We start from the raw sequence: 17,826 nt of genomic DNA on the forward strand, positions 1-17,826 counted from the left end.
ATAACAGCTCTAAAGCAGTCCTATCATTTTTTTTCAAATTGCTACCCACCATGAAGATTTACCCATTTGGCCTGGCCTTTGCTGTGGCCTCTTTCGCCCAGAACCCGACGGGCACCGCCGAAGTAGCCGAAAGTGTGCAGGTCACTGCTATCGAGACATCTGCTACCCCTGCCATCTCTAATCTTCCCGAAGATGCGTTTCCCATCCCTGGCCCTGGTCCGGTGATAGTCACCAATGTGGCCTCGACGGAACTGGTGACAACTGCTACAGAATCAGCAGTTCCAGCTACCACTCAGCCTGAAGTGCCAGAAGTGTCAGCCAAGCCACAGTATGAAGATCTTTTCACCATCAGAATCGATCGTGATCACAAGAGACTCGTGACGGAGGACGAGATGTGGCATTACAAAGAAGTGAGCCCCTTTTCTACAGAGTTTTGAGCATTCGTATGTGTCCAGAGCTTTCAAGCCAAGCCGCCGACTTCTGACACTGCCTGGAAGACCGGAAAATCTTACATGGATATCACCAACGTCCAAAGTCTTGATAGCATGTCTTCACCAGCACAAGAAGAGCGAAAAGTCACGCCGTTTGCTACAAAGGTCTCGCATATTCGGATCGTCGAGAAGATGGCTCGTTATCTCAGCAAGGGTGTCATGCAGACCAATATCGATGTCCTTTCTTCATTCTACAACCGATACTACAACTCTGAGCATGGCCAAAGGTCCTCAGAGTGGCTACTTACTCAGGTTGACCGCATTGTCCAGGCGAGCGGTGCTGACAACATCACGGTCAAGCCTGTTCCCCACAAGTTTCTGCAGAAGAGCATTATTGTCATCATTCCAGGCATGACGGACCGGAAAATCATCCTGGGTGCTCACCAAGACTCGATCAACATGACCGACAGGAGGGGTGGCAGAGCCCCTGGAGCCGGTTAGTAAACATTTCCACACATGCAGTCTCTTTGGCGAAGATGTCTTTCGGAACCTTCGAAGCCCAGCTGCTGACCAGTCTTTTTTACCAAGACGACAATGCTTCTGGAACTGCTGTCCTTCTCGAGGCTCTTCGAGCACTGCTCACCAACAATGTCATCACAACTGGAGATGCACCCAACACTATCGAGTTTCATTGGTACGCCGGGGAGGAGGCTGGGTTGCTTGGAAGTCTTGACATTTTCAGGGATTATTTTGACGTCCACGAGGACGTCAAGGCAATGCTCAACTTTGACATGATCGGGTTTAATCAAAAGAAGAGTGACAAAGGTATGCCAAGGAGAACCTAGTCCCATTTCTGTCCTCTTTCGGATGTCACTTGCTTTGAGCCGCATGCTGACAAGCGTCTTTATTCAACAGACACGTCTTCTATCATTGGTGTCGGCGAGGACTACATCGTCACCGATCCTTTTCTGTCTGAATATGTCAAGATGCTCATCTCCAATGTAAGTTCTATCTACAGCCACTGCCTTATGACTAATTCTTTGCTCCATTTTATAAAAGGCGAGTTGGCGATAGGGGCTGACTACTTGGCAGTACACCAGTGCAACCGCATCATCAGTCCGTTGTGGATTTGCATGCTCAGACCATGCTTCGGCTGCCCTGGCTGGCTATCCTGCTGCCTTTGTTTCCAAGAGCTCACTTGAAGGGGCCAACCCATCCATTCATAAGGCACTTGACACCATGACCACAGTGGACATGGAAAGCGTCCTTGAGCATGCTCGACTTGCCTTGGCATTTGCCTACGAGATGGGGATGCATGACTTCGACACGGAGCAAGTTGGCCAGGCCGCCAGTAGACAAGAGTCGGATCCTGCACCTGAGAAACAAACAGATCCTGAGCCTTCGACGGAAGCCGAACCTGAGTCTCAGTCAGACTCCGAGCTAGTCTCGACACTAGATGAAGAGTCCAATTCTTCCTCGGAGACCGATTCTGACTTTTGAGCCACTTCGTCGCTGTAGTCCATGGTTGAATCAAAGTCAAGTTGGGAACTTTGGCAGAAATAAGTTGTCAGGAGACATCCGCAACTCAAACCGAGGGAGGCAAAACTGTTTTTGTGTTACCAATTGTTTTTAAAGAAAAAGAGGTTGGCGTGAGGGCCTGGGCTAAGTGCTCCAGCTGGTAAACAAAACTGATTCCTTATATAGTGCAAGAGACAGGATTCGGGTTCTAGGTTAGTACACAATAAATTATGGACCAGATCCTGAATCATCTTGGTACTTCCCCTCTTTGGTCTCCCAGTATTTTCCGTACAGAGTGTGAGCAGAAGGGCTACCAAGGAGTCCTTTCTTCAGAAATATCGATACGGAGATGGGGTTTTCCAGCCAATCTCAACCGTCACAGAATATCCATGACGCACAAAGTTGTCAAGAGCCTTCGTTGAACAAAGGTTCATGGAAGGGATTCCAATAGTGCTGAACTTGATTGTCTTGTTATTGGGGCATACGGAGCAAAGAATACGGCCCAGATGACGACGTCCAGCGAGCACGTCATAACGTAGAAGAGGGGACGGCCTTCGGTAACTGTGTCGTCGATGATGGTCATCTGAATGCTGGTGTCGAGCGGTGTTGGGCCAGGTCCGCTGCCAGACGGTGGCAATGGTCCCACAGGCGACTCGACCTCCTGGTGCTGCATCAGGAAAGGGTTGCTAAGGTCGACCGCTTCGGGAAGGTCGTTGAACGGGACATAGGAAGGCTGGAGCTCAACGAGTGCCGGCGGCTACTGCTGCTGCTGCCGCTGCGACCAGAGTGTTGTTGGCCGCCCCGATGGTGATGTCCCGTGCTTGAAGACACATTTGGTGTGTTGCTGCTGGCGGTCTGGCCTTGCGATGAGGACCTTCGGCGAGACTGGGGTTTCCTTCCAGGGAAGAAGAAGCGCTGCATGATGCTGTTGGTAGCACTGTTTGAGTTTCTGCGGTGAAGGCTATCTGCTATGATCATGGGACGGATGTTCCAAAGTCATAGGATTCTTGTTGGGAATGATGAGGTTAATGATCCCTAGCTGACTGAGGACAGGGTTGCGTCACTGTGTCATGTGTAGAGAGGTGAAGAAGCAGATGGACAGGTAGTTTCATGATATGATGGTGATTTGATTTAGGAAGTGGATAGAGGGCAGTACGCCTGACTTTGAACTTGACTTGACTTTAAGAAAGCAAACTTGTTATCATAATAGATAGCGGTGGGTGCCTGGGGAGATCAGTCACAGCTTGATGTTTACTATGGTAAAACGCAATCCACATGTTCAAAGCCAAATAGTAAGATTTAACGATAAAAAAACACGTTTTCCATAGCCTTCTACAACGTCAAATATGAAGGGTATAAATTTTGATAACAACGAGTTGATGGTAATGGTTTTCACAAGAGGTGAAACACGGGTTGACAAGACTATACGACACTGTGCTATAATCAGGCATAAACACGTTCCTATGATGCTAAAACTGGATTGGTTTATCACGAAAATCCACTACTTCGCAGGAAAAACCCCCAAATATATTTCAATGCAAATAGAAGCAAGAAATGAGGTTGCCGGTGTCGAGCGAGAATACTTCCAGGTTAGTCAAGGGGGTTAGGGTTTGATTAAGAGTCAATGAACGGGTGGCGTCATCATTGTCGGCTTTGCTACTTGTCGTAACTCCGAACCCGCATTTGCCTATTCCGTCAAATAACTTCGCTGGCCTTGATCACTGCTCCAGTGTTATTTTATATCAATATCAACAGTCCTGAGAAAGTAGTCACTGAACTGAGTTTCTTGTTCGAAAAAAGAAGAAAAACAGCTAAAAAGTGCACCACATGGAGCGGCCAAAAACACCTCCGCGACGGGATGCGACGACAGCGACCTCCCGCCGGCCGCCGACTCCACCAACGCCCGAGGTGACCCGACGCATTGTATGTAGTCATGACACTGTTCACTTTTCCTGACAATCCTCTGTGTAACAACCATGTCAAACCCCCCTAACAACTGCTTGCACTAGGAAGAAAACCGACTGAGGGCCAAAGCGATCCGCGACCAGCACGAAGCCGCCGCCCGCGCCGCTGGCACATCGACCCTTCCCCACAAGTCCGACTCGGGCTTCGTGGCGACCGACAACATCCACGTCGTCGGCGCCCGCGACAATGGTAACAGCCGCAAGAGGCCCTTTAGCTCCCTAGCCGCCGCTGATGGTGCCGGCCCCACCACCCGCAGCAGCAGCAGGGCAGTCCCGGCCAGCAACCGCGATGCGCGCGGTGCGGCGCAGACGACGACTGCCGGGTCCTCCAAGGCCGGCGAGGAGGCGCCCCTGCGGCCCGCGAAAAAGTTTGCCAAGTACGTCGGGTACAACCTCAGTGCCATGACGGACACCAAGGGAGGCTTTCTTGCGGTCGAGGACGACCCACACAACTATGCGCTCAACTCGGGATCGCGGGCAGCAGCGCCAGACGAGCCCGAGAAGCCGGCGCACATGACGGCGGCAGAGTGGGAGCGCAAGCAGCTGCTGCGGAGACTGCAGCGGCAAAAAGCAGGGCCGTACGAGCCGGGGATGAGCACCTTGACGGGGACGAAGGAGCGCAAAAAGTGCCGCGACTGCGGGAGCCTCGAGATCGACTTTGTGTGGGACGAGGTCTTTGGGATCGGGGTTTGCGGAGGTTGCAAGGAGAAGTACCCAGAGAAATACAGCCTGTTGACCAAGACGGAATGCAAGCAGGATTACCTGCTGACGGATCGTAAGTCTATGCCTGCTCTCACTGTATTTACATGTTCGCCCCTGATGCCGATGGAGACGCTGACCGACTGCTCCTCCTGTCCGACTGGTGGTGGTCAACAGCGGAGCTGAGGGATGAGGAACTCCTTCCACATCTCAACAAGCCCAATCCACACAAATCACATTGGCACGACATGATGCTCTTTCTCAGGTGTCAAGTTGAAGAGTATGCGCTGGGCCCCAAAAAGTGGGGTTCGGCAGAGGCGCTAGACGCAGAGTTCGAGCGGCGGGAAAGCGACAAACGCAGAAGAAAGGAAAGCAAGTTCAAAGAGAAGCTGGCGGACTTGAAGCGAAGAACGCGGACAGATGCCTACCGTCGCGAAAACACAAAGGCCGGCCTGAGAGATGCGGGAGGAACAAAGGCAAGACGGTTTGGTGACAAAATCGGGGACGGGGGCGAGCATGTGCACGACTGGGGTAGAGCTGTGGAGAACGAGGAGGGCATGTCAGTAAAGACATGCATGGATTGTGGCATGGAGGTTGAGGAACTTGAGCTATGAGGATAAACTAGCGCAAATCAACGTATGGGAGCGAGCTGGTAGGCTTGCAAATGCTGGAGTCATTAAGAGGGAGTTCCTGTACAGTCCGGAGCCATATCCCTGGCTGTCCATCCCAAGTGCCCGTATGGTGAAAGAAACACAATAAAAGAACTTTTTGTACAAAAAAAAACCCTCGCAGTCTATCCGCGCACAAATAACGCCTGATCCACCTTGTTTCCCCCTAGCTGGTGCTCCAAGGCTCACCACCACCACCATCGCTGGCCATGGTGTGATGCCGTGCCACCTTGGAAATAAGATATAACCAAAGGAAGAGCAAAATTTACTCCTCCTTGGCGCCGCCGCGACCGGCGCGCTCAGCCGCCTCGACGGCTTTCTTGTCGCTCTGGGCAGGGCCGCTCTGGAGGCCGCTCATCAGACCAGCGGCGGCCTTGAAGGGTCGCTTCAGGTCACCGGCGGCGGGCTGGCCAAAGAGGTGGATCTTGGCAAGGTTCGACTCGAAGACGCCCTTGAGCGGGATGATGGACTGGATCAGGAGCGGGTTGGTGTACTTCATGTACAGGTGCATGAAAGCCATCATGCCGACACCCATGGCCTGCGAGCGAAGAGCGGTCTTGAGCTGGCCCATGTCGTATGCGTGGATGGTGGTGGTGACGAGCTTGGGCTCCTCGGATGAACCCATCGGCGCCGGCTCGACGTACTTGAGCGTGGTCAAGTCTGCGATTATTGTTACACCATGTCAGTATGCAGTCTGTTGTTCTACTTGGCTGCGCAATATACTTAAACGCCAAGATGCAATGTGTCGCCAGCTGGCGCAAAAATAGGGCTCCGAATCGCGCGGAGCAAGAGGAACAGAGCCTGAACGTAACATACCCTTCTTCTTGTTAATGGTCGACATGATGTAGAGGTGAATAGCCAGGATGATGACGTTGCTGAGGATGTAACCGGCGCGGGCCATATTGAGAACGTTGGGGTCCTCAAAAGGTATCTTCTTCGCAACCTGGACCATACCCAGGATGATCACCATGTTCGTTCTGTGCGCCACCAGGTATAACGATAGTCAGCATCGGGCTTTTGCATTTTCCAACATAGATCAATGTGGTGATCGGCCGAGGAGCCCGGGGTTGGTACTCGAAGCGAGGGCGCATAGCAACCGCGCAACGCGACGACCGAGGATGCAATCAATTATGAGGAGTCGCTATATAGACGGATAGGTGGCCACTGACATTTGGGGACTGAGGCCGGCCATCTTGACGGTTTTGGGGCTCTGAGAGCTGAGTAGTTTGAGGGGTGGGCGAGTAGGGCTGAGTTGCAAAGTCCAAAAATGAATGAAAGGCTGTTGTGGACTCGAGAATAAATGGTGTGGTAGCCGTGGCGTTGGGTTGGAGAAGAGAGACTGCGCAAAAGGTTAGATTTTTGAAGGTTACGTGGAAGTTGTACGCTCACAATCGCACCCTGACCCTGGACCCGCTGCGATTGGATTGAAGCGCACATGGTCGGGCGCCCACACCAGATTGACTACCACTACCTACGTCTTCGCCCAAGCCGCCATGCTGGGACGGGGTAAGTGTGGCGCAATTGGGGTGGCGCAGATTCTGGGGAAGCCCATCTTTACCAGAAAGACTGGACGATATTAACCACCATCTAGCCAACCAGGCTTGCAGGCCAAGCGCCTCGCGCGAGGAGAAGCAGTATTTCTTCAGTCCGAAGTTGCACTCAAAGACTAGTTTAGCACTAGCCCAGCTCTACTATAACTAGTGATACATGTGAATGGAATTACCTCTTTCCAGGGTGTTTTATTGAAACTAGCACCGGATGATTTAGAGTATTTTCCGAAAGATAACGACGTGCGCCTTCATTCATCGTCAATCTACAATCCAAGCTGCGTTGAACAAACACCCCATTTTCATCGAAACAAATCATCTAAAATCACGTGAAAGGCTGATTGTCTCCTGAAACTTTGAAAGAAGACGCGATCATCTTGTAAAACATGTCGTACTGTACCTACTGTAGGTAATTACCTATTAATTAATTACCTTACCTGGTCTCTGGAGGCAAGGGTGCACCACTAGCACGATCACTCGCCAACGGTGGGTCAAATCTAGATAGGGTGGACCAATCAAACACTGTATCGTGGTACGCTGCGCGCGCGCAAGTTCCAGCATGGCATCGGCCCCCTAGCAAGGCCCTGGAGGAAAACGCAAAGAGCCTTTTTTTGCTTGGGGGTGGTGTGGATGAAGGGGAAAAATCATTGTGATCTTGACGCGACGGGAGTGGCCGATGCTTCATAGCCAACAGGGCGGAACGGACGCCTTGACTTTGCAATCCAGCTGGGATTCCCAACTCCGTTTACCTACCTACCTACCTACCTACCTAGGTACCTAGGTATTTATCTGTTCCATAATTACCACATAATACCATACGTCCTGCCTTTTTGACCGAAACCAGGTCAGGTACTCCGGAAGGACAGATCGACGACTGCAACCTCGACGTACCTACAGTACATAAGGCTGCACCAAATCGCCAAAACCGGGCCTCCCAGAAGAGCCTCAATAGCTACGTTAGTGATTGTTTCGTATTGAAAGGAAGCGTCACCAATCGCTAGTTGGTGCTGCTGTCATTGGTTTGGAGTTTGGGCGGGTCTCGGAAGTCCTTTTTTTCCTTGTCTAGGTCTGTGCTGGCTCTAAATATAACACCAAGCGACTGAGGAGAATGAGGGCGCCGCCTAAGTGCTTGTCTGCTACCTGTCTATCTATCTATCTACCTACCCTATTCACTTGCGACGCCCTCCAATCCACAACGCTTCGCCGACGTATATTTTTCGGGGGTGGTTTGGGACTTGGACTAATCTTTCAATCGAAGCGATCAGATTTCGTGCGTTCGGCTGCTGCCCAACCAGCTTTACCCGCAATCCAAAAGACGCGACACGACACGACACCTCGGCGCAACACGGTACATGCGATTATAGCTGCAAGCTTTCGCTCTTGGCTGGAGCAGAGGAGGAACAAAGGGCGCTGGTCACTACAAACTACCTCCCCGAAAGTTACCCGTCAACGCCCGAATACCTACCCCTTATCTGGAGTAGGTATTATTGATACTTGCTTCCACCGGGCTCACCGTTGCAGTGGATGGGTACAAACCCAGGCAACGGAGCAAGTCAAGGCCAAGGAGGCGGTGACATGTCGGGCATGATGCAGTCCAACCAGGCTAATGGCCCTCATGCCACGGAATACACGTTGCAAGGTGAGTTTCTCTTTTTTTTCGGCTCCTGCAGCCTTGACCAAGTAAAATGCCTGCCACGGATAGATGGCTAAATAGCATCCGCCAACACAGGTGTTATGCGCTTTCTCCAAACGGAGTGGCACAGACATGAACGCGATCGCAATGCCTGGGACATTGAGAAGCAGGAGATGAAGAGCAGGATAGCGGCCCTCGAGGGTGCGGCGCGGAGATCAGATGCTACCCAGAAGGCTCTCAAGAAATACGTAACGATCCTGGAGCAGAAGGTAAAGCAGCAGGCTGCCCAGCTCAAGGGTGAAAACGATGCAACCAGCGATACCCAGGCACCGGCCTCTGAGAGAGAAAAGCGCGAGGCTCTGCTCAAGGAACATCTCGAAAGTAGGCCGCCAACCTTCCTCCCTACCGTGAGAGGCCCTTTCAGAGGCATGCGACGGACGGCTAGCTAACATAAATGGGCGTCGGACAGAAACAGCTGCGCAGGGACGTGGAGGCAACCAGAATCCCGATATCCCGACCGAGACCGATGTTAACCGGTCCGAACTGAAAACATTCCTCGACCAGTGCCAGTCCGAGTTCACATATCTAATGATCACACCCGCGAATCCCATCCCGCCTCGGGAATCCCCGCCGCCGCCGATGCTGGATGAACTGCCTCCGGAAGCGGGCTCATTTGGTCTTCCTGCGGGACAGCAGGTTCTTGAGCAGTCCTATGCCCACCAACCCATTCGCCAGACTCAAAACCACGTTCGCGAAATAAATCCCCGGCCGGCGCCCTCTCCTGCCCTCAACCACCATGTGCCCCCTCCAATGCAGCCCACGGCCCAGACAGGCGTTTTCGCCAAGGGCACCGAGATGCAGGCAGCCCCGGTCGTGCGCTCTAGTGCCGAGATGCAGCCGCTTTTTGGTGGCGCCGCCCAAGATTGGCCTCCCTCGAACACTATACCTCCTAACCGACTGCCCGAGGAAAACCTGGCAGAGTTGAATTCGCAACCCAAGCCATCTGTTCGGCAGCCAGAGTCTACCCTCGAAAATGCCGAAAAGAGGTTTGGTGAGGGTGACGGAGGATGGGATTTCAGCGAAGCCTCGTTCACCGAGCCCCAGACCCAGCCGCAACAACCCCAACAGCAGATTCCGCCGGCCTCGAACCGACCGGACACCGATGTGTTCCCCAACGCCGACAGCATTCCGAAATCACCTAACCGTGGTCCCAATAATGCGCACCGAAGGAAGAGTAGCATGAGCAGGAGAAGAAGCTCGGAACAGGAGCTTTCGCTCAACGCACTGGCTCAGAAGGCCGAGAGCGGAAGCTTTAAGCTACGTTTCGGACTTCGTGGACATCTCAACACTGTCAGGACTGTTATATTTTCGGGTGGTGGTAGTCCAGGCGAGCCCGAGATATGCACCGCTGGCGATGATGGCCTGATCAAGCGGTTCCACATCCCGCGTCTCCCTCACACGAGTAACAGTGCAGCATCCGATCTCGATGTCCAAGCAGACTTTACGCACCGTGGCCACCACGGAGCTGTCCTGTCACTTGCAGCATGGGCTCCTTCACCCAATTTCTCTACTGGGGGTCGGGCCCAGGGTGATGGATGGATATTTTCAGGTGGCCAAGATTCGATGATTCGGGTTTGGGAACGGGGCCGAGTCGACCCCAAGGCAAGCCTAGATGGCCATACGGATGCGGTCTGGGCACTCTGTGTACTGCCTGCCACCCTGGGTGCCATATTCGGCAATGCCAATCCATATGGCAGCCCAGATAGGATCCTGCTTGCTTCCGGTGCCGCAGATGGTACAGTACGACTGTGGGCAGTCAGTGCGCCCCCGCAGATGACCTCTCCTCAGCCGCCTCCGCCGGGCCGCCGAGTTGGTGGTGGGAGTGGCCGTGTCCGTGGCAACTCGATGAGCAGCGGTTCGGCATTTCCGTCTTCCCCGCAGCCATCAGTTGCAACCAACAGCCCCTTCCACCACACACTTATTCACAGCATCACGAGGGCTGACAGCCCTGGCGCCAGCCCGACTTGCATCACAACCTTGGGCCGGAACGGAGAAGCATTTGTTGTAAGCTATTCTGACGCGGCAATCATTGTGTACGATACCCGTACAGGTGAGGAGATGGGTTGCATGGCCAGCCTCGAGACCTACGATGGGACGCCCAAGACAAGCGTCAATGCAGTAGTGGCTACAACGGTCGGCCTAGACCAGCCACAATCGGGTGAGGACGAAAGCGGCAGCGGCAGTGGGGCAGGCGGCAGCAGTGGCGGACCAACCGGCGGCGGCCGATCCATGGCAGGTTCCGGCGTTGAGGGTGTCATAATCTCGGGACATGAAGATCAGTTTGTGCGATTCTTCGATGCCAACAGCGGTATGTCTAGTCTTGTCACTTCACTTCAGCTTTTAAACCGGTCTTTTTTTTCATGGCGATTACTAACAATTTCTAGGCCAATGTACATATAATATGCTCGCACACCCAGCCTCCATCTCGAGCCTCTCGCTGAGCCCTAACGGTCAAGAACTGGTCAGCGCCGGCCACGATGCGTCGTTACGCTTCTGGAGTCTCGAGAAGCGCTCATGTACGCAGGAGATCACGAGTCACCGGATAATGCGCGGCGAAGGTGTCTGCGACGTCGTCTGGAGCTCGGACGGCAAATGGGTCGTCAGTGGAGGAGGCGACGGCGTAGTTAAGGTCTTTGCGCGATAGGAAGGGCATGAACCTTGGAAGCGTTATGGGGGTGTTCCGGGATGGCACGATTGTATCACCATCGACGACAATGTCGACGTCAAAGCTGACATGAAGGGGGTTGGGAAAGGCAAGCAAGTTGTTCGGGGGAGGGCATCGTGGGATGGATTGAATGATGATGAAAACCAGGAATTGATGGAAAGACATGGTGCAGCGACTAAGAACATACCTGAGCTCAAGCCCATGCATGGGGGCTCTATCTTCGAATCCCTCTCACTGAGAGAAAGGCGGAGGTGGCCTGTACCATTCTCATCTCCAGTCTCTGTGTTTGAGCAGACTGCCGAGCTTTATCATCAAGACCTCGACTTTGCAGACCTCGGCAATATCCCGAGCGCGTTAATGTCAACGACGTCTGGGAGCAGCTCAAGCAAGTACTTGGGTATCTCCAATGCCATGGATCCGGGTTATGCTGTGCCTCGGTCGTTTCTTGCTTCTGGGTCCAGGTCAGCGTTGCAATCAGCCCTACCGACGGCGTCTGGAGTTAATGGAGATGAGGAAGAGGAAGAATTTATGGACGGCCGTGGTAATCATGCCCAGTGATTCGAAGACTCCAATCTCTTTTTGTTTTTTTGTAATGTTTCTTGCTTTTCTGTCGCACCAGCGTTCGTACATTCTCGTCGTTGTTCACATTTGTCAAACCGCCATTGGAGCTGTCATTTTGTTCCCCTTTGTATCCAAAGGGATGCTGGGGCTCGTCTAATACTGGCATTCTGGTGGGCGTGCTCTTTTGTCGAGTCTTACTTAGAGCGGGATGGGCAGGGTATCTATTTATATTTATTTTTCTTTCTTTTCGCTGTCCCTGGAGGCGGGACAGGGGCCCGTGAATACAGCCCAGGTTTTCTTTCACCAACGTCAGCATTGTACTATAGCAGTATACGGAGAAGACATTATTTGGCATGAGTGAGAAATTTCACGTTTTGACTTCATTTTTGAAATGCTAGTGATAAAGATTGGTTCTCTATATACCTCATCGAGTATAGAAGATCGTGAATTACCGTCGGTCCGCCCAGATGACTTGGAGAAAAGACAAAATGCAACCGATAGAATCATCTCCATGCGGCGCATTGACCGGCCGCCCAGAACTCACGGTTAAAATAGAAACTGTGACGGAGAATCGCAATCCTCAGAGGCTGGCATGGCAGGATCCCCTGTCACTTCCTCGCCGCCGGTTTGTGACTGGGTAAACCCACTAGTATGGACTGGGAGGTAATTTGGTGCAGGAGGGAGACTCGCATAGCCGGAAGTAGAGGAATTGGATAAGGGCACATTGTCAATCGTGTAGTTTGGGCCACCAAAGTAGTTATTGTCTGCTTGATTATACGAAGAGGCAACAGATCGGGCCATGACTCCTGCAGCATGACTGGGCTCGAGGTGAGGGGTGGCCGAGCCGTGGTGGGCTTGAGGTTGCGTCATGGAGCCTGAAGATATCGTCGATTCGGACATCGAGGGCGGCCGACTCTGAAAGTTCGTCGGGAAACGATTTAGATAGCCTGCTTCCGGGTTCTGAAGCCCAAACGGGCCAACGCTCATGTCTGGAACTGGACGGGGACGTGAACTCGGGGCCCATTCCCTCCCATTCATCAAGGTTTGGTTTGGCACGATACTGGTTGGAACTTCACGTGGTAGCGGATTTGCCAGCTGTTTGGTTTGACGAGGTGCAGCCCTCCCGTGCTTCTTTGGCGTCGCAATGAGCCGAGGGGGGCTATTTCTCGACTGTCCATCCACGTGCGGACTCTTCTCGTATGGTATCTTGGCGCTGGCCCTGAGAGTTTCACTGATATATTCATGACAAACTTCGTTGGCAAGACCCGAAGAGTCACCAGGATCTATGCCTGTCACATAATTTGCATGAAAGCACGCGTGCAATCTTGTGCGAAGCGGGAGCCAGCCCTCACCCATTGGGAGCAACCCCTGTTGCTGGCTGTAAAATTTGTTGACGACCTCTTCAAGGCCAACCGGAGGATCAAACTCTAGGAACGTGTCAGCTCGTGAACTTGACTGTAAGAAATTTGGCAATTGGTGTTGAAAAGAGCAAAACCTACCGTGGTTTGGAATGTGCTCATCGTTAGGAAACAGTGTTCGCCACAGGACAATCCAGCTGTCAACTTTTCGTCCGCTACCTCGGGCGCAGAGTTTGTCGTCGATCTCACGAGTGATGCCATCCTCCGGATCGGCAACAGGCGCATCTGTGCCAGGTTCGCACATTCGTTGTAGGGGAACAGTCAGGTGCTGTTTCAGACTCTCGCTGTGGGCCATGTCCTTTTTACACCGTGGGCACACATATTCCGACTGGTTGAGCCCATGGCAAGATTTGATGTGACGCCTAGGCACAAACACAATGCTTCATTAGTCTTCCGAGTAGGTCAGATGAATCATAGGACGCTTCATTAACGGGAAAACCCATACTTTAGCAAACTCATACTCTCGAAAGGTTGCAGCGCGCAGTTGGACCAGTCTCTAATGTTAAACCGCAGGGGGTTCCGTTTTCTGAATGGGCAACTAAATCCATTCCTCCCTCGCTTGGTATGTAGGCGATAATCCTGCTGGCCTGTCCTGCTGCGTTCTTGGTCCTGGTCGTTGTTTGTGTTGTCCTCCGAGTCATCGTCTCCTCGGCGGTTACTTGATTCGCCGTGCCTCTTTGCACGATGATCTTTCTGACTGGCTGACGCAAACGCTCCGTGTGATGGAGCGTGCGACCCATGGCCAGAATCCTCCAAGGGGCCCTCGCCGCAGTCTGTTGCTATCTTCTCTGCGCATGAAATATCACAGAGCTTCTCCTGTATCATGTTGATTGCTCGCTCGGTGCACCAGACTGCAGCCATCTTCAAAGGCTTTTCGAGATCATCAAGCACAGCTGTGGGAGTGTGCTCCAGAATGAGATTGTGGATTGCTTGACACATGACATCGTAGTAGGCATCACCATAGCTGCCACACGCAACGAATATTCTACCTTTGGTATTGGGTGGAGGGCTTGGTGTATTGTGCAGGCTGGAGGTTGCGGGTGTGGGTGTGGCCGGTGTATTGTTCGAAGAGCAAGGACTTGTAGGGCTTGAATCTGCACTTGGATGTTTTCCTTGGGAACATTCTTTGTCTGCGGCAGGACCAGAAACGCTAAACGTGCAGTACTATAGTCAGCAATGTAAAATTTCCTTGTCAGAATCAGTGTTTCAGGGGCGATGCTCTTACGGATCCGAGATCTTTATGGACCGAAACGGTAGGTCAGTAGAGCCCACTCTGGGCAAGAGGTCACCCCCGCTATCTATAGGTCGTTCGTCAGGCGTGAGCGCAAGGAAGCCGGGCATTGGTCTTCGAGGCGCACCGTTCTTCCACTGAACATCCATGCCAGCTTGCATATGCATCAGCTCAGGCCAGGCCCTATCGACCAAGTAGGTGTTTGATAGGGGGAAAGTCTTTGTGTGTGTTGGAAAATGTGCCAAAACATCTGTCGCCATCTGCGTTGAGGCCGCGGATGTGACATAATGTTCTGTTTTTGCTCTTTTTACTTCGTTTTCCTCGAGCACGAAGTCATCTAGCCGCTCATCGATGGTGTTTTTACGGCTTGGATTGGGGCTCGTGTTCATGGATGTCATGTTGCTGTGGATGTTGTAGGAGCACTGCGATACTTCATCAAAGGTAGGACTTGCCGGAGCCGTGTCCATATATAGAGATCCAATACTATCGGACATGGCATTCGGAAATGTGGATGACCGAGTGGTAGTAGAGCCGGTGGAGCTGTCCTGTGATCTTATCGAGTCTGTTCTGTGGGGAGATGGGCACCTGTTCCCATGAGCCGGGAACTCCAAGGATCCTTTCGAGACATCGTCGCAGCTACGGCCTTTCTTGCACATTTGAGATGGTGTGACTGGGCCTCGGTCAGGCAAAAGCCCAGCTGCTTGCCTTTTGGCCGCCTCAGAAGGCTTATTCGCACCAAAGGTATGGTCTGTAGACTCATTTAGTCGGCGTCGGTGGTCAGCGCCGTTACCCCCAATGAGGCGGCCAAATCCATCCTCGTCCTCTTGCGTGGACATTGTCTAGGGGCTGCTGACGACGACCTTGAACTTGACCAGTAAATTTGCCGGTGAGGCTAGCCAGAAATATCAGAAGAGTGGGCCGTTCTGGGAGTGAGGATGCCTTTTGGGTGCTTCGTGTAGAAAACCGAAATAGATTAAGTTCGGCTGCTGATGCTATGAAAGCTTAGCAACCTGTGCTTGTGGGATATCAGAGGGTAGAGGAAGGAAAAACATGGGCAGAGGGAGAGGGAGAAGCATTATCCTATCTATGGGTACATATTCCAAGCGGCATCTTGCACAAAGCGAGCGATGGTTCGCATAGCGCCCGAATTGGTTAACATAGTCGCCTAATAAAACGGCGGAATACTGCATATTCTTGGCTGACAGGGTCAACAACTGCAAGTAAAATAGCTAGTGAATGCCGTAACAGTTGCAACCCAACTGGGGCAGTCCCAAATGGTGGCCTGTTGCAACCAGTGGTCAATGATTGAGCGAGGAGATGGTGTGTAGCTGCAACTCAGCCCCAAGGAGGGAAGTGTGTGTGGGCAACAACACGATTGGTTTAATTTCTTTTGTTTGAGCGAGATATAGATGTAATGAGCCTCAAGAGAATGGGGGTCTTGCCAAGCAGACAACAAAATTGAGAACAAGAAAAAAACACCGAACGAGAGAAGGCAGTTGAAGGATACCAGCCGACCGACGCCACGGCGGCCACACGGCACACGACATTCCAGCACACACAGGCAGGCCGCCCAGGGCTGGCTGACTTGCTCAATCCGGTGGTAGCCTGTCATCCTAGTGCTGACAGTCGGAATGTAATTATTTAAGAAAGACCTCTCTGTGCTTCTGCTCCTGGAATAATCAGAATGCGATTTCGGGAGAGTCCTCTGGTAGCCAACATGTTTTGTTGATCGAACTGCAAGCGTCCCATATAATCTATCCAGGTTCGATATCAGCCTCGTTTAACACGTTCAGTTCAGATTAAGCAGTTGCAATTGGTAAAAGCAGCAACGCAGCCTCCACACTTGATCTTCAGCTGCAAGTCATGCTGCTTTGCTGATTGATGCCCAACCAGTGATATGGCTGCCAGAGACCCCGTTGACGCACATTAGGACTGTGGTGTGAGCGGGCGACCATTGCCATGGGTGTAGAAAACAATCCCCATACCCAAAGTCTGTACAAGAAAGACGCTGCCTGGATGCCTGTGTGCCTGTGTGCCTGTGTGCCTGTGTGCCTGGGTTTGGTCGGTACAGTTTGAGATGTTCTCATTGGTTCAGACATTGCTGTTTAAAGTGAGATTTGGTTGTTTGTAACTGAGTTTCCCAGTATTTAAGCAAAAATTGTTGATCGAAGGCCCGAGTATAAATAAATTCGAGGCATTCAAGACATGACCGTCTTCTTCGAGCCTGAACTCTTGGATTGCTTCCATCGTACAAGCAAGCCACCCTTGAAGCATACACTGAAGTGGTTCAAATAATCAACCAAAATCATCCAACCATCAACCAAGGTTAGTGTGCATTAGAATAGTATTTATCTCACCACCCTCAGCGCAGTAGCTATGTCTTTTCTCGGCTGACATACTGTCATACGACAAGCCACCATATACCGTACCGCCAAAGCTATGGGTGTCATATCAGGATCAGGATCAGGATCAGAATCACAAGAGCCGAAGCGATGGGTGTCGGGATCGGAGTCGAGATCGGGGTCCGGCAGGACTTCGGGGTTAGGGTGAGTTCGAGACCCAATTGCTGTCTTCCCTCCAGAGTCTATCCAAAGTTAGTTCAAAGCTGACCATAGCTGTGCGCACTTCTAGCCAAACTCATGGGGCCAGCTCTTCCATGCTGAACAAGCAAGTTTACTATGTAGACACATATCAGGACCGCCTATTGCAAGGAAATTCTTTGACCGAAGCCAAAGGAAAAGTCAGGATGAAGCGCAAACTGGATGAATTTGACAGACGTTTCCAGGGGCGGTGATGAGAATAGATGGGTAAAGTTGAACGAAAAGGTAGGGACGGGGCCGATAAACTAACTGTACATACTAGCTACTCCGTTCCTACATTACCGAGATCAGGTCCCCACAAGTTTAATGTGGCTTGTCTGCTAAAGGACCACGCGCCTCATGCACCACGTGATGTGGCTAGTGATCTTCCTTGCATCAAGTTGTCTGATCAACTTTGGTTAACTTCAACTTTCAAGAGTGAGATCGCATCGCCCGCAGATGTCGCATTTCGCAGCAGAGGCCGATACAACAGTGGTAACAAATAGCCGAAAGATGTTCTGAGGCTTTGTTTTCGAACCCAGCTCATCAGCATTGCCTCCAGAGCGTCGTTTAGCATGCCGATGGCTGAATGAAGTGCTTCTAGCAGTCGCAACTGTTTGCCTTTATTCAAAGGGGAAGTAGCTTCTCCTTGCACCCTTTTAACTTCCATTCTCACCAGCCATAGCATTGCCCTTTTCAGATGTGCAGATGATACCTACCCATCAGTTTTATTTACCATTTTTACTTTCTATCTGGGCTTGTCCCTTCTCACACAAAACACCCGCTTCGCCGTAGCGGCTGGAGGCATCACGGCAATCAGCCTCGTGCCAGTGCACGCCCCTTTCCTTTCCG

At 52.0% G+C, this 17,826-nt stretch overlaps 7 protein-coding genes across 7 annotated transcripts; 3 read left to right on the forward strand and 4 right to left on the reverse strand.

Moving 5' to 3' along the window:
* Window positions 1-50: 50 nt before the first annotated feature.
* Window positions 51-1,931, forward strand: MGG_06207 (aminopeptidase; the record flags this gene model as incomplete). The annotated part of the gene is made up of 5 exons (XM_003712047.1): window positions 51-410; window positions 498-927; window positions 1,020-1,256; window positions 1,347-1,432; window positions 1,524-1,931. 5 exons carry the CDS (start codon window positions 51-53, stop codon window positions 1,929-1,931), a joined length of 1,521 nt encoding a protein of 506 aa, XP_003712095.1.
* A 394-nt stretch (window positions 1,932-2,325) lies between these two features.
* MGG_13182 (uncharacterized protein) lies at window positions 2,326-2,782 on the reverse strand (the record flags this gene model as incomplete). Its single annotated transcript, XM_003712048.1, has 3 exons — window positions 2,326-2,362; window positions 2,435-2,682; window positions 2,732-2,782. The coding sequence occupies 3 exons, from the start codon at window positions 2,780-2,782 to the stop codon at window positions 2,326-2,328; spliced, it is 336 nt and encodes a 111-aa protein (XP_003712096.1).
* An 859-nt stretch (window positions 2,783-3,641) lies between these two features.
* Window positions 3,642-5,427, forward strand: MGG_06208 (DNA repair protein RAD14). The gene is made up of 3 exons (XM_003712049.1): window positions 3,642-3,872; window positions 3,959-4,688; window positions 4,790-5,427. Exons 1-3 carry the CDS (start codon window positions 3,777-3,779, stop codon window positions 5,224-5,226), a joined length of 1,263 nt encoding a protein of 420 aa, XP_003712097.1. The 5' UTR covers window positions 3,642-3,776; the 3' UTR covers window positions 5,227-5,427.
* MGG_06209 (inorganic phosphate transporter PHO88) lies at window positions 5,141-6,725 on the reverse strand. Its single transcript, XM_003712050.1, has 3 exons — window positions 6,450-6,725; window positions 6,097-6,257; window positions 5,141-5,940 (listed from the first exon to the last, which is right to left on the reverse strand). The coding sequence occupies exons 1-3, from the start codon at window positions 6,470-6,472 to the stop codon at window positions 5,546-5,548; spliced, it is 579 nt and encodes a 192-aa protein (XP_003712098.1). The 5' UTR covers window positions 6,473-6,725; the 3' UTR covers window positions 5,141-5,545.
* Window positions 6,726-7,452: 727 nt separating this feature from the next.
* MGG_06211 (striatin Pro11) lies at window positions 7,453-12,125 on the forward strand. Its single transcript, XM_003712051.1, has 4 exons — window positions 7,453-8,466; window positions 8,557-8,841; window positions 8,930-10,828; window positions 10,905-12,125. The coding sequence occupies exons 1-4, from the start codon at window positions 8,352-8,354 to the stop codon at window positions 11,162-11,164; spliced, it is 2,559 nt and encodes an 852-aa protein (XP_003712099.1). The 5' UTR covers window positions 7,453-8,351; the 3' UTR covers window positions 11,165-12,125.
* A 167-nt stretch (window positions 12,126-12,292) lies between these two features.
* On the reverse strand, window positions 12,293-15,411 carry MGG_06212 (uncharacterized protein; the record flags this gene model as incomplete). The annotated part of the gene is made up of 4 exons (XM_003712052.1): window positions 14,390-15,411; window positions 13,610-14,314; window positions 13,246-13,526; window positions 12,293-13,173 (listed from the first exon to the last, which is right to left on the reverse strand). Exons 1-4 carry the CDS (start codon window positions 15,229-15,231, stop codon window positions 12,293-12,295), a joined length of 2,709 nt encoding a protein of 902 aa, XP_003712100.1. The 5' UTR covers window positions 15,232-15,411.
* Window positions 15,412-16,486: 1,075 nt separating this feature from the next.
* Window positions 16,487-17,782, reverse strand: MGG_15225 (uncharacterized protein; the record flags this gene model as incomplete). The annotated part of the gene is made up of 4 exons (XM_003712053.1): window positions 16,487-16,672; window positions 16,795-16,979; window positions 17,651-17,689; window positions 17,749-17,782. The coding sequence occupies 4 exons, from the start codon at window positions 17,780-17,782 to the stop codon at window positions 16,487-16,489; spliced, it is 444 nt and encodes a 147-aa protein (XP_003712101.1).
* Window positions 17,783-17,826: the final 44 nt, after the last annotated feature.

This window comes from Pyricularia oryzae, chromosome 3 (assembly GCF_000002495.2).
Source record: "Pyricularia oryzae 70-15 chromosome 3, whole genome shotgun sequence".
Lineage (NCBI taxonomy): Eukaryota > Fungi > Ascomycota > Sordariomycetes > Magnaporthales > Pyriculariaceae > Pyricularia > Pyricularia oryzae.

Excerpts from the sequence above, each read along its gene's own strand:
- MGG_06209 (XM_003712050.1), bottom strand. The coding sequence starts at position 6,472 with ATGGCCGGCCTCAGTCCCCAAAT. Across the intron at positions 6,258-6,449 it reads GCCGGCCTCAGTCCCCAAAT|AACGAACATGGTGATCATCC; the intron begins GTCAGTGGCCAC and ends GGTGGCGCACAG. Across the intron at positions 5,941-6,096 it reads GACCATTAACAAGAAGAAGG|ACTTGACCACGCTCAAGTAC; the intron begins GTATGTTACGTT and ends CAATAATCGCAG.
- MGG_06211 (XM_003712051.1), top strand. The coding sequence starts at position 8,352 with ATGGGTACAAACCCAGGCAACGGAGCAAGTCAAGGCCAAGGAGGCGGT. Across the intron at positions 8,467-8,556 it reads CACGGAATACACGTTGCAAG|GTGTTATGCGCTTTCTCCAA; the intron begins GTGAGTTTCTCT and ends CCGCCAACACAG. Across the intron at positions 8,842-8,929 it reads GCTCAAGGAACATCTCGAAA|AAACAGCTGCGCAGGGACGT; the intron begins GTAGGCCGCCAA and ends GGCGTCGGACAG.
- MGG_06208 (XM_003712049.1), top strand. The coding sequence starts at position 3,777 with ATGGAGCGGCCAAAAACACCTCCGCGACGGGATGCGACGACAGCGACC. Across the intron at positions 3,873-3,958 it reads CCGAGGTGACCCGACGCATT|GAAGAAAACCGACTGAGGGC; the intron begins GTATGTAGTCAT and ends TGCTTGCACTAG. Across the intron at positions 4,689-4,789 it reads GGATTACCTGCTGACGGATC|CGGAGCTGAGGGATGAGGAA; the intron begins GTAAGTCTATGC and ends GGTGGTCAACAG.